We start from the raw sequence: 16,937 nt of genomic DNA, 5'->3' as shown, positions 1-16,937 counted from the left end.
CCATTCATTTCAATTTTAAATAAAAATTAAAATAGTAATTTTTCTTATTTAAATCTAACCAAACATGAATTCGAATCAAATAAAAAAATATTTTAATAAAGAGTTTCATACAAAAGTTATTAATGATACTACAAAGTTTTTTTTTTTAAAAAAAAAAACGTCATTCAATTCATAATAATCTCTTAAATATTTCCATATTTTTATTTTTAAGTTTTAATACATTTAAAAAATAATAATAATTTTTATGATTTATTATTATTATTTAATACCTAATTAAAAAATAAGTAAAACTGAAATAAAATTAGAAGATGATTATGAGTTTATTAATTATTATTATTATTATTACTTTTAATTTATTAAAATTTTCAAATAAAAATAAATTTAAATGGTCAAGTTTAATGTTATAAATTTTTTAATGTCATTAATGATTTCTATATGAAACTTCTTAACAAAATTATTAAATTATTATTTTTTTATCTAATTCGGTCCGATTGCATTTGATTTGATTCAAATAAAAAAATTAACTTTTTATTTTAATTTAAGATTGAAATAAATGAAAAAGATATTCTAAGAATTAGATGCACCCTTTCATAAAATCTAAAATAGAATGTGTCCTTTAAAAAAAATGCCCCTTTCTTTTTGGAGACTTCTTATAATCTCCACGCGCTGTTGTTGTTTGCTGTTGTTGTTTGCCCACGGGTTTAGGGAGTAGTTTAGTTAATCGGCTCATGGTTTTAGGTTTTATTAATTGCCAAATTAAGTTTAGTTTATTAACATTGCAAATTTTTAATGCAATTTGATTATTAAAAAAAAATATTTATATATATATATACACGCGAAATGAAATATCAACAGAGATGATCTAGAATTCTTTCTTCATGCCCAAAGGGAATAAATTGAAATGTCCATCAATCATCGTATAAATCAATTCTTTCGATTAAAGGTGCATCTTTTCTTTAATTTCATTTCATTTTTATTTTAGTCAGAAGAGAACATTGAATCTAGCACAAACATCCATGTAAGTGGTCAGGGTCAATCGGACGTCAACTCATCAGAAGTCAACTAATAGAAAATTATTTAAAATATTTTTAAAATTTTTAAATATTTATTGAAACTTAAAATAAAAGACAGAGAAGGAATTTCAATTAGGAAGTGTTCATGTCATTACCTTTCAATCATCTCTCTTTCACTTCTATTATTATATCTGCACTTTTTATATTTCAAGAACTAATTACTATTATAGAGTTAATAGTTATTTATGATTTATCTCTTCTATTATTCTGAGATGGATTAGCTGAAATTACGGAGATGAGCATAGTCATCTTCTATCGACCCATGCACCTTTTATATTAAAAATTTAAGGAGGCTCAACCCCAATTACCTAGTATCATTAATTCTATGGCAAAATACAAAAATATTTTACCTAGCAAATCGAGGAGATTAGACATCCCCAATTATATTAATCAATTAATCATAAACTAAAACACCGTGGAGCGCAAAATAATTAATTAAGCGTGCATGCGTTCAGAATATCTAGTGTTCATTCACTATCATTATCGTGCGCGATTTGTTCTCCCACTGGAAGTCACTTAAAGAAGATTTTGCTGAAGGCATCAAGCAACATTATTATATGTATATATATATATATAGGGGCAGCAGTAGGTGAGTGACGTCTATAAAATTTATTTTTAGAATTTAAAGATTAAATCATAATATTAACTTTAATTTTAAATGGAAAAAAAATTAGATGCTCACAATGTAGGGTAAGATATGCAAGTTGCACACCTGAGTACCTTAAAAATTTTATACATTTTGATTTTTTTTGATTTACTTAATACTATAATTCAATCTCTAAATTCTATAAACAAAATTTAATTGATTTAATCGAAAGTTTAAAAAAATAAAAATAAATTAAAAATTTTGATGATACACTGGGCACTCACACTACTGACTCCCCATGTATCAATTTGCATAGTATATATATATATATAACATCAGTATATATATGCGTGTATGCATATATATCGTTGCCATCAGCCACTCAAGAAAAGCTTGATTCAAAACTTATCACGAACAGAAAGCATCGGCTTAATCCAGCTGCCATCAGAATCTTTGCATATAAAAGTGGATTGGGGCGACACCTCCAATGTAAACTCTCATTATCCACATTTTGATGGATGTTTTTGTAAATCATGAATTATAAACCTTATGGACTCAATAAACCGGAAACATTACGGAAAGTAAATGGCATATATTAAAGTTAATGAATTGAATCTACCTGCAGGCTACAGCGGAATTGTCATTGGTTTTTTAGTCCGGTGGGCCCTTGATCTTCCGTAGGGATTTAGACACCATATTCTCTTGATCTCTTCACTAACAGAAAGCATTTTGAATTACTTAATCCTACGATAACCATGACCTATATATGACAATGAACGAAAAGAGTTAATTATCGAATTTTACACATGTACAATTCACATCTAATAATTAATACAATCTCGTAATTACAATTAATTAGATCAGAGTTTGTTACTTAACCAAATGAATCCGCGTGTTATAAAATACGCATTAGCCCACCAATTACCTAAAGAATATCCAACACATTTGCCTTTGATATGGCGAATAAGATAGGGTCTCCGAGTCGGATCAAAGTCAAAAAGATTGGTTGACATGACAATCAAAGTCAAGGAAGAATTAGTACTCACGGTCAACATAGAAGATTGTCCCGATTGAGAGGTCATTCGTCCGGACCATAGGGTCGATCGAACCCGAGCCCCTCTGGCACTGATGAAACTCTAAGTTGGGTCGGTACCATCCAGAGTACAGTCAGGTCTTCTTCATTACTCGGGATTAGTACGGTTAAACTATTTCGGTTGAATAAACTAGCCGATCGGACCCGTGGTCCGATCGGATAAACTAGGCACTTGGTTCGACCGAACTCAAGAGCCAAATGGAGAAGTTGAGAAATAAACAAATCCCCGACAACATCTCTCAAATCCGACCTAACCGCTTTTCCAAGCAACAGTTGATCGTGCTATAAAGGGGACTCAGTCCAACTAAGCATTGGCTCTTCAACTTAACGAATTCATATTTCTTTTTGACGTTTTGTGCCAAGTAACGTGAAAATTTCATTAATTCAGTTAATATAGAGTTACTTTTCCAATGAGCAACCTTCTCATTGTAGGACAGGATCAGTCTTAAAAGTGAATTTACACATAATTTAATTATATAAAGCATTCTAATTCAATAATTTAAAATCCTATGTAATTGACTTTCTATTTCTAGTTTTTTTTAACTCTCAAGCGAATTTTCATGCATACAGCAAAACAAACTGTTCTACGTACGGTCTATTTCATAGCAATAATGAGGGGAACAAAGCATTTTGGTCATTCGACAAAAAAAAAAACATTAAACAAAAACAAAAAAAAATATCATGAACATTCCTTTCCTGATCTTATCATCATCCATATTCCATAGCAATCGCATTAATCCGCCAGTACTGTCTCTTCCCAGCAGCTATATAAGCACCTCACTTTTGCAGAGCTCAAACCACCAGCAAACACTCGAGTCGAAACTAATAATTAATTACCATTTTCGATCGATCTTCTTCGATCGTCGGCTTGGCGATGGACAGAGTGCTGCGACTGTCATCGCAGAAGGCGGTGGTGATCTTCAGCGTCAGCTCCTGCTGCATGTGCCACACGGTGAAGCGGCTGTTCATGGAGCTGGGGGTGGACGCGGCGGTCCACGAGCTGGACCAGGACCCCAAGGGCAGGGACATGGAGCGCGCACTCGCCAAGATGCTCGACCGCACCCCGACGGTGCCGGCCGTCTTCATCGGCGGCAACCTCGTCGGGTCCACGGACAAGGTCATGTCCCTCCACCTCGGCGGCAAACTCGTGCCGCTACTGCGCGACGCCGGCGCGCTCTGGCTCTGACGGCGCCCGGAGAACGACCAAAACGAAAATAATTAAGGCCCGAGTTTGAATTTTGACGCTGCCGATAGATTACAGTATTAATACGCTAGTTAACATGGCGATAAGGATCTCTCAGTTCTTGTTTTTGGCCTTTAAGACACCGCTCGAAGTGTACATTATCGATCGATGTACCGCTCAATTACTGCATTTGCAACGAAACACTACTCAAACGAATAATGCTCTACCATCTTGCTTTGTGTGTCTTCACTTCTAGTTAGCTAGTCGTAGATTTGTACATTAGTGTTGTTCATGGCATTGGTTCTCTAATCTCTTTCCCACATCTGAACATATTGATTAATTGATTTATACGAAGTTAACAAAATTAATTTTCTGAGCTGTGTATTTTGAAGATATTAAACGAAGCAAGAATATTCACTACAGCTGTGAAAGGAGAATAAAAAACAATATTCTGGAATGCCTTATTACGGATTTAAAACTATTTAATTTGCCCACATTATTCCCTGACTAAACCGTAAGCTTGAAGAGGGAAACACAAGGAATTCCGCTTTTCCTTTTTCTTTTTCTGTAAGTTGTGTATATATTCCACCATATCCAAATCTTGGTTGGCCAGTGAATCTCTAGTTTTTATTTAGTAAATCATCTGCCTGCAAAATGAGAATTTTAAGACTTTTGGTAATTGTTTTTTTTTTTAAATTTAAATGTATTAAACAAAAGAGATAAACTTATATATTTATTTGATTTTTTATTTTAAAAATATATTTTTTAAAAAAATAGCATTATTAAAACATTCATATAAACTTTCCTAAAACATAATTTATCTTAAAATTTACATTTTACTTAATGATCCGGTGGTAAATACGGGGGACCCTCGTTGGCGGGAGGTCAACGACACGTGGAGGTCAATGGTTAAGAGAGTCAACCCCAAGGTCGTGCCGAGCGGACAGAGGTCATGCCGACCGAGCATCCGGCTGACCGAACATCCGACCAGGGATCTCCCAGGCCGGACGAAAGACAGCCCGACTAGGGGTCGCGTTTCCGATGCTCAAGGTGAAAGAGTCTCTGGGCCGAGCGGACAGGCCGCTTGGCCGAGCCACAGGACAATAAGGCGCAATCCCATCCGAGCACATGAGCAGGGCTTCCCCGCCCGGTCCGAGATATATGCATTCCCGGAGGCCATGAGCGCCGAGCGGTCGGTCCGCTCGGCCCGGGAACAGGCAAGAGGCGCAAAGGGACAAAAGGGGCAGCTGGTAACATCATCCTCGAGACACCTGTCGCCGACAAACAGCGTGGTCGGCGGCCGGAGCGGACAAAGTATCATACGGTGGAAGTTTCCACCGTCACGTCAGGGATATGCTCGGACGATTGCGGAATGACGTCAGATATGTTTTTTTGACACGACCCTAATGAGGTATGTTTGGGGAAGCATGCACGTATCGAGAAGCGTGCACACGTCTCCCCGGGGTCCTATATAAGGACCCCCAGACTTCGACGGAGGTAGGTGATTCTCATCACTGTAGCCACAGTAGCGTTACTTTGCTCTTCTTCTTCTTCACTGCCTGACTTGAGCGTCAAAGGGTCATCGCCGGGAAACCCCTCCCGGTTCGGCTTCTTTGCAGGTTCGCCGGAGGTCTACACCATCATCAGAGGATAGCCGAGAGCGCTACGTCCCCAGCGTCCATCGACTTAGCGCTCAGACAGGATCAAATTGGCATCGTATGTGGGAACGCGCCTGAATGCGAGCAGAGAAGATAGAAGAAGCTGGACGCCAACTCATGGTGACACTCTCCCCCGAAGAGCTCGACGCACTCATCCAAGTGCGAGCAGCGAAGATTGTGGAGCAACAACAGAAAGTTCAAGCCGAGCGAATGGCACAGTAGGCGACTTCCGCGTCGGGCGGCAAGGCAGCCCCAGAGGACCGACCGGAATAGCTCTCGATATGGGGGCAAAACAAAGGTCCGATTGGCACTCAGATGGAAGCACCGCCCGCCCCTATACCTTTCCATAGGGCTCTATTCCAAACGCCCTCGGAAGTCACGCAAGCCAACCTCGATCGGGGCTCTTCGTCCGATGAGGCGCCCCTCCACGACGCAAGGAAGGGCAAGGCGCCACGGACAGACTCGTCCCTCGAGCGGATCAATAGGCAGTTCTCCGGCCATCCTGCGTGACCCACTACCAAGGCATTACGCGCCCCCGTCGATCGGGGAATACAACGGGACCACCGACCCGGACGACCATCTGGGTAAGTTCAACAACACAGCCACTTTGCATCAATATACAGATGGTGTGAAGTATCAGGTGTTCCTCACCACCCTTTCTGGATCGGCGCAACGATGGTTCCGGAGGCTACCGAACGGATCCATCACGAGCTTCAAAGAGTTCCGCACGGCCTTCCTCCATCACTTCGCGAGCAGCAGGCGCTACCAGAAGACCAGCGTCAGTCTGTTCGCCATCAAACAAGGCTCGAAGGAGTCGCTCCGAGCCTACATCCAGCGTTTCAACCAGGTGGTCATGGATACTACAAGAATACGGACTTTTAGCGAAGCAGAGCACGGTTAACGTCGCAAAATATGATCTTTTAGCGATGCGTGAAATGTTTCGCGTCGTTAAAAGATAGAACATTAGGAGGGAATTTTCCCACATTTATTTTGTATCATTTAGCGACGCATTAAACAATATGCGTCGTCAAATGAAGGCCTTTGGCGACACGCATATCACTCCACGTCGTTAAAAGATAGTACAAATTTTACTTGGATCATTTGGCGACACGACATAGAAAGCACGTCGCCAAATGTGACACTATGGCGACGCATTTTGCACTCAACGTCACTAATAGTAGTGGAAAATTTTCCCACCTCAAATTGTGGTTATTTGGCGACGTAGATACATTAGCCGTCGCTAAAATAAAATTCGAGATTAAATTTTTTTTAAAATTTTTACAAATTATAAATAAAAATAAATATTATTTGAAAACACATTAGAAAGAAATTTATTAAATAATTAATATTTTGTTTTGTTTTAATAAATTAACTATTCTCTTTTAACAAAATTATAAATCAAAATAAATATTATTTAAAAATAAATCAAATAAATTATTAAATAATTAATATTTTAATAAATTAACGGATTCACTTTTAACAAAGTTATCAATCAAATTAAATATCATTTTAAAATAAATCAAACAAATTATTAAATAATTAATATGTTAATTTATTTTACTAAATTAACGTATTCTCTTTTAACAAAGTTATCAATCAAATTAAATATCATTTTAAAATAAATCAAACTAATTCTTATTTTATTTTATTTAATGCTTTAAAACCCTACCCTTTTCATTCACTTACGCTAAACCTGCCGATTTCTACCGATTTCTGCCGATTTCTTCGCGCCGATTTCTACTGATTTCTGCCGATTTCTTCGTTCGTGCTTCTCACCATTGCCGATTTTTCTCTCCTGTGCATCTTGCTCGCCGAGTCGCCGAGTCGCCGAGGATCTCCTGCTCCGAGCCCTCTCAACAGGTAAGCCTTCTCGCCTGCCAATTTCTTTGTTATTGCTTCTCACTATTGTCGCGATTTCTTCTCCCATGTTCATGATACTCCATGGCGTCCCTAGCTTCTCTGCAATTCTAAGACATCCATGTCATCATAAAGCAAGCTCAGACCTATGCTCTATTTATTCTTGTTCTTTCTTTTCTTTTGCTTTTAATCGATGTCTGAACAATTGTTCTGTTCTTCAATGAACTGAGGAACGATGACAAAGAAAAACTAAGAGAATTGTCTAAATTCTAATCTATTGTTGTTTTCAACTAGAAAAGAATAATGGTTTGTTCAGATCCTTTAAGCTTTTATAGATTTAACTTAAATGGTTAATTTGTCAACCTATCTAGAAGCTAAGTCAACAGATCCTTTAAGCTTTTCATTATGTTTGATATTATTTTATCAAAAATTGTTCATAGAAAGTAATTTTCTTTTATAGGATTTTCTCTTTAATAAATTTCATTTTATTTTATCCTTTAATGAACATGCTTGTGTACAGATTAGATGTTACCCGCATCTTAATATTTTTCAATTGTTTTATATATTTTGAATTGACTCCAGTTTTACAAAATGACGATTGACAAAAGTTGGATGAGTTTGACGAATCGAATCTCTCGTGAATATAAAAATGGTGTTAAGATGTTTGTAGCACATGCAGTTGAGTACATCAATGAAGAGGGGAAAATAAGATGTCCATGTAATAATTGTTTGAATCATCGGTTACATCCACCGGGCTTAGTAGAGATACACCTAGTACGATATGGCATACAACAGTCATACAAAGTGTGGGATTATCATGGTGAGCAATATGAACATCCACCAATAGAGCATGAAGATTTATCTGATACTGATGCCCCAGATGAAATGACAAATGTTCTAGCTGATTTGACAGGACCAGTAGAGATTGGAGAATCCAGTGAGCCTATTCAACAAGAAGGATTCCAAACTGAGAATTTCGATGATATGTTGGAGGAAATTGAAAAAGAACTATATCCTGGATGTGTAAATTTCTCGGCACTTAATTTCTTGGTAAAATTAATGCATGTGAAAGTACTCAACAAGTGGAGTAACAAGTCTTTTGATATGTTACTTAAGTTAATGAAACAAGCATTTCCTCAAGCAATATTACCCGACTCACACTATGAGGCAAAGAGAAAGCTCCGTGAATTGGGACTAGGGTACGAGTCAATCCATGTCTGTGAACATGATTGTGCTCTTTTCTGGAAAGAAAATGTTGGGTTTGAGAATTGTCCTATATGTGGCTCGAGTAGATGGGTTGACAAAAATGCAAAAGGGAAAAAGGTACCAAAAAAGGTGATGCGATATTTTCCCCTAACTCCTAGATTAAAGCGTTTGTATAGTTCTAGGCATACCGCAAAAGATATGAGATGGCATGATGTTGAGCGACCAAAAGAGAATGGTGTTTTAAGACACCCTGCAGATGGTTCTGCTTGGAAGATGTTTGATAATAAATTTCCATTATTTGGCATGGATCCTAGAAATGTGCGTCTTGGTTTGGCAACTGACGGTTTTAATCCATTTGGCAACATGAACACTACTTACAGTATGTGGCCTGTTATAGTTGTCCCATATAACATGCCACCTTGGAAGTGTATGAAGTCTGAAAACATGATGTTGTCTTTATTAATACCTGGACCGACATCTCCTGGAAAAGACATGGATGTGTTCCTTCAGCCACTTATAGAGGAGTTAAAAAAATTGTGGGAAGGTGTGAATACTCGAGATGCAGTAACTAGTGATACTTTCTTAATGCGTGCAGCAGTTTTGTGGACCATCAATGATTTCCCTGCGTATGCTTTAATGTCTGGATGGAGTACAAAAGGGTATAAAGCATGCCCAACTTGTAATGAAGAAACTCCTTCAAAAGGCATAAGGAGTAAGATAGCTTATATTGGACATAGACGTTTTCTTCCTCTAAATGATCCAATGAGACGAAGCAAACAGTTTGATGGTCAGACGGAAAGGAGATCTCCTCCTAGTGAAATAACTGCTAAAGAAATATTAGCTCAGTTAGAACATGTGCATGTTGGTATTCCGGGAAAACATAAGCAATATGGAGGTATAAAGCGCAAGCGTTCTCCCATCGAGCTTAATTGGTCGAAAAAGAGCATATTTTTTCAGCTTGAATATTGGCAACACTTACCACTTCGGCATAACTTAGATGTAATGCACATCGAGAAGAATGTAAGTGATAATGTTCTCAGTACGCTGTTGAATATAGAAGGAAAATCAAAAGACACGGAAAAGGCAAGACTAGATCTTCAAGACATGGGGATTCGGAAAGAGTTGCATCTCTACAAAGATGGAAATAAATGGAAGAAGCCACCAGCAACATATACATTAAGTTCTCAAGAGAGAAGATTATTTTGTCAATTTATCAAATCAGTGAAGTTTCCAGATGGTTTTGCCGCCAACTTAGCAAAAAATGTCAATGAGGTCACTGGTAAAATTTTGGGACTTAAGTCTCATGACTATCATGTTTTGCTCCAGCGTTTATTGCCAGCAGGAATTAGGTCATACTTGAACAAAGAAGTTCGTGAAACTATTATTGAGTTGTGTAATTTCTTTCAACAAATATGTGCCAAGACATTGAACGTGAGTGATCTTAAATTGTTGGAGACAAATGTTGTTCTTATTTTGTGCAAGTTGGAAAGAATATTCCCTCCGGCATTTTTTGATATTATGGTTCACTTGATTCTTCATTTACCACAAGAGGCAATGATGGGTGGTCCTGTGTATTTTTGATGGATGTATTCCATTGAACGATCTATGGGTATCTACAAACAATATGTTAACAATCGAGCACGTCCAGAGGGGTCAATTGCCGAAGCTTACATTGTTAATGAGGCTCTAACCTTTTGCTCAATGTATTTTCGAGATATCGAAACCCGATATAATCGCCCTGAAAGAAATGATGATAGGGTGAACACTTGTTCGTCTCGAATTATTTCTGTATTCAAGCATGTTGGTCGACCTTTGGGCAAGAAAGACGTCATGGTTCTTGAACCTTCGTTACGGATTAAGGCAGAGTGGTATGTGCTAAATAATTGCCAAGAAGTTGAAAAATACCTTGAGTAAGTCATATGTAACTCTTTCAATTATTGCCTTTACCTAAATGCATATTTTTAGCTGATAATATTATTTTAAATATCATGTAGAGAGCATCGAAATGGTCTACTGGCAAGGGGAGTGCGTAATTTGGAGCAACAACAAGAAGTTGAATTTCCGTTGTGGTTTAAAGATAAGGCAAGTAAAAAGACCTATTTACATTAGTAGGATAAATGGTTCAATTCTAAATAATCTTAGAAATCAAATTAAATTTATATGTAATACTTCTCCAAAAATTCTGTAGGTTAATGAAATGCGAGCAGTTGGATCATCTGAGGCCACAGATGAATTATATGCATTAGCTAATAGATCTAATTTTACTGTGTATTCATACTCTGGTGCTATTATCAATGGTGTTAAGTTTCTTGTGGAACAACGAGATGTTAGACGAACCACACAAAATAGTGGTATTCTTGTACCTGGCATAGGAGGGCAGAACTATTATGGTGTTCTTCAAGACGTGATAGAGTTGTGTTATTTAAAAGATTGTAAAGTATTGATATTCAAGTGCAAATGGTTTGACACTGATCCTAGGAGAAGAAGAATTCAAGAAGACAATAGATTCACGAGCATCTATACTGGGGCAGAATGGTACAAGAATGATCCATTTATACTTGCATAGCAAGCAAAATCAGTGTATTACTTGAATGATATCAAGAATGGTCCAATGTGGAAATTGGTGCAAGCTTATGCCCCACATAATGTGTGGGACTATCCAAATATTGAAGTTGAAAATGATGTTGACAAAACTACTACTGATGCTCACATAGTGCAAGAACTTAATTCACAACCATTGCAACTAGTGGTAGAATTACCAGAGTTAGAGAACGTCAGCTTCTATCGTGATGATATCGAACCAACCGAGGTTATCAATATCGATCAGTTGCAGCAAAATATAGGTGATTTTGTAGTTGATGACGATGATTTTGAAGATGACACATTAGAAGAATATGATGAAGAAGATGACAGTACTGTTGAAATTGACGATGATGATAATATTGACATTGAAACTAATGGCACAACTTCAGAAGAAGAAGTAAGAAATATATTTATATGAATTAATATTTGTTTATTCTATTCATGTTGTATATATAGTCCATTTATTCATGATTTATCAATGCATTCATTTATTCATGTTATTATTATTTTTTTACAGGATGTCTAGTTTGGATGGTAGTAGTTCAGGTGCTAATGAGGGTGGATCAGGAGGTGATGGAAGAGGTAAACAAACGACATGGAGACAACAATCTTGTAGTAGAGTTCTCGAGAAGGCATTAAAAAAGCAAAAAAAAAGATAAAATGAAGGTTGAATTTGAAGAGCATACCGGAGGTAGTCTTGGAGAAAATGGAAAATGGTTTAATAACTTGATAGCTCAAATAGTTCGAGACACAATATCTCCTCGTATTACGAGTTGGGAGGATGTCTCTTTGGCCGAAAAACAACTCATATTTGACCGTCTTGATGTAAGATTGGGAAATTACATTATGTTCTTTAATGTATTATGTTCTTATTATTATAATAATTTATGCATTTATGAATTTTTTTTGGCAGAACAAATTTGAATATGAAAAGACAAACTTGGTGATTGCGGAGGTAGAGCGGCTTGCCATGAGAGCTATTCGAGAAGGAAGGTGTAAGATGAGGAGGCATTGGAAACAACTCGGGGGACTTGGAAATAAAGATTCACCAAAAAGGAAGCCGTACAAGGGAGTAAGCCAAGATGATTGGGATTTTCTTTGTAATTATTTTGGCACAAAAAAACAAATGGTTAGTAATAGTTAAATTTAGTTGATAAATATTTTTTTATTGTTACTTGCACTAATATTATCTTTTTTTTTTATAGGAAATATCTGAAAAGAATACTAATAATCGGTTTAATAGGCCACTTGAAGGTGCACATGGATCGAAAACTTTGGTTCAACATTATCACACAGCTGTAAGTTCTATTTGAAAATAAAATTTCTTATCATAATTTATATGATAATAAATTGTTTCATTTTTTAAGGCTGATCCTGTGACGGGAGAGAAATTTAATACAAAGGAGGACAATGGAAGAATGATTGGGCTGCACAAAAACATGTAAGTATTTAATACATTCAAGTTGAAGCTATATTTAGATATCCTCTCTGATTATTATTATTACTTTGTGCAACTCAAGTAAATGAGACATAATTTCAATCAGAAAAGGCCATAACATGATTTACTGAAAAATGTATACTCCACTAAGCTACTGTACTATATATAATGCCTGTTGTTGAATTCTCTAATTTAATGGCTATGGAATAGTTTTGGAAACTTGCCTAACTTTAACTAGCTGTAGATATGTATGAAGATGAACGTTCAAAAGACATTTTCCATCAAATGTTGGCTTTGTTTTATCTTCCTTCGAGCTTGATTAACTAATTTGTTCACTGAAGTATTTTACAAAAATTACAGGTAATGTGCATGCTTCACCTGCAAGTAATTTTGGTAATTTTTAATGTAATTATCGTATCTTGGACATATAAACTTACATAGCTCAAGCATCATTGATACAAGAATCAAAGATGGAATATCACTTTCATTGTGTTTCATTTGAAAGAAAGGATAGAAAGAAAAAAAAAAGAGAAATCCAGTATCTCATATACTCACTGTAAAGCACAAATTTTCAATATCATATACTCACCCATTTTAAAGTCACTCATAGAAAATAGGTTTATTTGACTGTTAACTAATTAATTACGTTAACAGTGCTTGCATGTTTCTTAATATTTTGTTTTAAGAATTCTGTTTAATGAATATTTATATATAATATTTGCTACTTGATCCAATTGTATTTTGATTGTGTTGTCTGCATATATAGTTGATACGTACTTCACATAATTCCTTCTGCTTCATTGAATTAATGTAAAATGAAATAGCATTTGGTTATTTATCTGTATATTCGATGATTAATTTGTTTATAATTTTTTTACATATTGTTGATGTATTTGTTCATAAAATTTAAATTCATTAATCCATTATTTTTCATACTAATATTTTTTTTTTTAGGCTGAAATGGTAGATCTTCGATTGACTCAATCAGAAAGTGAAGAGTTCACCTCTACGGTTGATAATGTACACCAGCCAAAGGATGTCAATATCATGACGCAAGTCTTAGGCTCACGGTCTCGTTACGTGAAGGGTTTAGGTCCATTACCTAAACTATCTGTAGTGGGTGGTTCTAGAGCTACAAACATCAGTTCAAAACATCAGTTCAAAATGGAAAATTTACAACTATGCAGAAAACAATTGATGAACAGAATCTGACTATACGTGAACAACATCAAAAATTTGAAGCATTATTGCACCAACTTCAGCAGGTCATTCCTGGCTTCTCATTCCAGCTTCCACCAACATGCTCTTCAATTCGACCTCCTCCACCACCTCCCCCGCCTCCATCATCGACTATGTAGTTTTTTATTTTGCAACATTATGTAATGCACATTTCACTACTTATATGTTCTTTTGGATAATATTTGACAGCAAGTTGCAGTGTTTATGTTTTAAAAATATTTGACTAATTAATAGTAAATTGCACTTTTATAATGTATTTTAGACAGATTATAATGTTGTGACTGAATGAGCAATATATTTTGTAATGCATAGATTGCGTCACAAATAATAAAAGAAAAAAATATAGCAAAAATATATTTCGCGACGCATTTCATGTGTCGTGACATGTTAGAACCTATTCGCGACACATAAAAGAAGGTGTCGCCAATATTAGCGTTGCGAAATGACATCACCTTTGGCGACGTCATTTGGCGACGTAATAAAAGAAGGTGTCGCCAATACTTGCGTCGCGAAATGTTGTAACCTTTGGCGACGTGTGCCTTAATGCGTCGCCAAAGATCATATTGACATTTGCATACGAACCAATTGCGACGCATGCTGGCGACGCATGTTTGCGTCGTAAAATGTTCTGCGACGCATTTTACGTACATATGGCGACGCTAAAATGCGTAGTTAAAAGTCCGAATTCTTGTAGTTATATCCCGACGGTCACTTCAGAAACTATGATGAATGCGTTCACACAGGGGCTTGTGGACGGTGATTTCTTCCGTTCGCTCATCAGAAAGCCGCCTCGCAGCTACGACCATATGTTGAACAAGGCCAACGAGTACATCAATGTGGAGGAAGCTCAGATGGCGAGGAAAAAGAAAGCACCATCCAAGCCACCAGCTCATGTCGAGCGAAAGCCGCCTTCCAATTATCAACCACCGAGAGGACCCCGCGCAGAGGTAGCCCGTCCTCATCAGAGGTTGCACGCCGTCCAACAAGTAGCAGCCGATCAGCTTAAACCGAAAGGGAAGTTATGGACTCCCATGTTTTGTTCGCTCCATCAGTCAGCAACTCACAACACCCGCGACTGTCGGAGCCTCCCCCCAATCACTCATCCTACGCCAAGGAGCTATCGCCGTCGATCACCTTCGCCGAATCGACGACATCAACACTAAAGTCCTGGCCGGTGTACAAAAAGGAGATCTCCTGAGCGGCAACATAACCAGTATCACAGGGTCATTCCTCGGGCATCGCATGAACGACCCCGACCATCCGCTCGGGAGGAGGAGAATAAAGGCAATGCGTCGAGAGGTGAAATCAACATCATCGTCGGAGGGCCGACCGGAGGCGACTCCAACAGGGCAAGGAAGGTGCATGCAAGGCAGCTTACGATCCATACGGTGGGCTGCAGTCAGGAGCGGGCGAACGGGCCCGAGATCAACTTTGGGCCTAGAGACCTCGAGGGAGTCGAAGTCCCGCATGATGACGCCCTCATCATCCGAGCGGTAATAGCTAACTACACTATTCACCGTATCTTTATTGATACAGGCAGCTCGGTCAATATAATCTTCCGGAAGGCATTCGACCAATTGTAAATCGACAGAGCCGAGTTGCTGCCGATGACAACCCCCCTCTACGGGTTCACTATTGATACAGTCTGACCTGGCTGTTGTTTTGATGTTGACACTGATTTAAGTTTGTATCAGATATTAATTAAACTCAGATTGATTACTGATCAAGGTTGATCAGGTGGAAGGGAAAAGTCCAAGTATGGAAACTTGGCACGCGAAGTCGGAGAGGGCTCGGTAGCTCGTTCTCTAGACCGGACGAAGTCGGAGAGGGCTCGGTAGCTCATTCTTCGGACTAGGTCAGAGAGGGCTCGATAGCTCGTTCTCTGGACCGGACGAAGTCGGAGAGGGCTCGGTAGCTCGTTCTCTAGACCAGGAAGGCTTTAGGGTTTAGGGCTGGGAAGCTCTAAACCTACATAGGCATTGGATCAGTCTGTTGACCGATCCAGTGATACTATGGTTATCTGATCGGTCACCAGACCGATCAGTAACCAATCAGTAACTCTCTGTGAACTCACCGAGAATTACTGATCGGTCTGTAGATCGATCAGGAGGCAACGGAGTTCGGGAGAAAGGATAGGGGGATCGTGTTGGAACCCCAAGGTGTTTTGATGTGATCAAACAAGCTAAGTTAGGTCCTGCGTTTGTTTAACCCTTGTGTCTAAGTGTGCAGGAGCTTAGGAACATAGGAAGTCGAGCGGAAGACGCGGCTAGCGAGAAGGATGGCACGGGAGAGAGCCGACGGGCTCGGTGCATCTGAGGGACAAGGTGTCCGCGGAAGAGTACACCGGTGGACGAGAAGAGCGTGCGTGGCGCTCGAGGGACGAGAAACCGGGAAGGAAGGCTGCTCGAGGAGAAGGCCGGAACATTGGTTTGGGTGAGCCCTATTCCGGAAGGCCGAGATCACCCAAGCTAGCGGAGCCGGAGCGAACAGACCCGGACCGAGACTGGGACTTGACGGAGAAGTGATCCCGGACAAAAAGTCAACCGCAGTTGACTTTTTGCTCCGGGGCGCCCGGAATGCTTCCGGGCGTCCGGAGCATGATTTTGACCAGGATCGCGATTTTCGCAATCTGACCGTTGGGGGATAAAGTTTATCCCCCCGGGGGCGCCCGGAACCCTTCCAGGCGCCCGGACCAAGACTATAAATATAGCCTTGGTCCAGAAGCAATAATCAATCAAGAAAAACTACTTGTAATCCAGTGCTTTCATTTGTGTTATTTATTTCTGTGCTTTCAACGCTGTAAGAGGCTACTCCGCCCAGAGGAGAATCAATTAGTGCGTCGTCTTTGCCTTGGATTAGCAATCCTCTGATTGCAAACCAAGTAATTCCTCTGTGTCTATTTTCTGTTTTAATTAGTCTCTGCCTTTTTAATTACAAGTTCTTTTAAGTTAGTTGAATATCCGAGAAGGGTTTTTGGTTTTATTTTGTAGGGCAATTCACCCCTCCCCTCTTGCCGGCCTC

General features: G+C 38.5%; 3 protein-coding genes across 3 annotated transcripts; all 3 read left to right on the top strand.

Moving 5' to 3' along the window:
- The first annotated feature begins 3,554 nt into the window (after nt 1-3,554).
- LOC121985817 (putative glutaredoxin-C14) lies at nt 3,555-4,164 on the top strand. Its single transcript, XM_042539484.1, has one exon. The coding sequence runs from the start codon at nt 3,627-3,629 to the stop codon at nt 3,936-3,938; it is 312 nt and encodes a 103-aa protein (XP_042395418.1). The 5' UTR covers nt 3,555-3,626; the 3' UTR covers nt 3,939-4,164.
- A 3,119-nt stretch (nt 4,165-7,283) lies between these two features.
- Nucleotides 7,284-14,172, top strand: LOC121985815. The gene is made up of 5 exons (XM_042539475.1): nt 7,284-7,453; nt 12,153-12,368; nt 12,445-12,537; nt 12,607-12,680; nt 13,632-14,172. The coding sequence occupies exons 2-5, from the start codon at nt 12,210-12,212 to the stop codon at nt 13,642-13,644; spliced, it is 339 nt and encodes a 112-aa protein (XP_042395409.1). The 5' UTR covers nt 7,284-7,453; nt 12,153-12,209; the 3' UTR covers nt 13,645-14,172.
- LOC121985814 lies at nt 8,974-10,739 on the top strand. The gene is made up of 2 exons (XM_042539474.1): nt 8,974-10,566; nt 10,651-10,739. Exon 1 carries the CDS (start codon nt 9,020-9,022, stop codon nt 10,235-10,237), a length of 1,218 nt encoding a protein of 405 aa, XP_042395408.1. The 5' UTR covers nt 8,974-9,019; the 3' UTR covers nt 10,238-10,566; nt 10,651-10,739.
- Nucleotides 14,173-16,937: the final 2,765 nt, after the last annotated feature.

The sequence above is a fragment of the Zingiber officinale genome, chromosome 5B (genome assembly GCF_018446385.1).
Source record: "Zingiber officinale cultivar Zhangliang chromosome 5B, Zo_v1.1, whole genome shotgun sequence".
NCBI classification, from domain to species: Eukaryota; Viridiplantae; Streptophyta; class Magnoliopsida; order Zingiberales; family Zingiberaceae; genus Zingiber; species Zingiber officinale.
The sequence above is the reverse complement of the archived record's forward strand: the minus strand, read 5'-3'. Positions and strand labels throughout refer to the sequence as shown.

Excerpts from the sequence above, each read along its gene's own strand:
- LOC121985817 (XM_042539484.1), top strand. The coding sequence starts at position 3,627 with ATGGACAGAGTGCTGCGACTGTCATCGCAGAAGGCGGTGGTGATCTTC.
- LOC121985814 (XM_042539474.1), top strand. The coding sequence starts at position 9,020 with ATGAACACTACTTACAGTATGTGGCCTGTTATAGTTGTCCCATATAAC.
- LOC121985815 (XM_042539475.1), top strand. The coding sequence starts at position 12,210 with ATGAGAGCTATTCGAGAAGGAAGGTGTAAGATGAGGAGGCATTGGAAA. Across the intron at positions 12,369-12,444 it reads TTGGCACAAAAAAACAAATG|GAAATATCTGAAAAGAATAC; the intron begins GTTAGTAATAGT and ends TTTTTTTTATAG. Across the intron at positions 12,538-12,606 it reads TTCAACATTATCACACAGCT|GCTGATCCTGTGACGGGAGA; the intron begins GTAAGTTCTATT and ends TCATTTTTTAAG.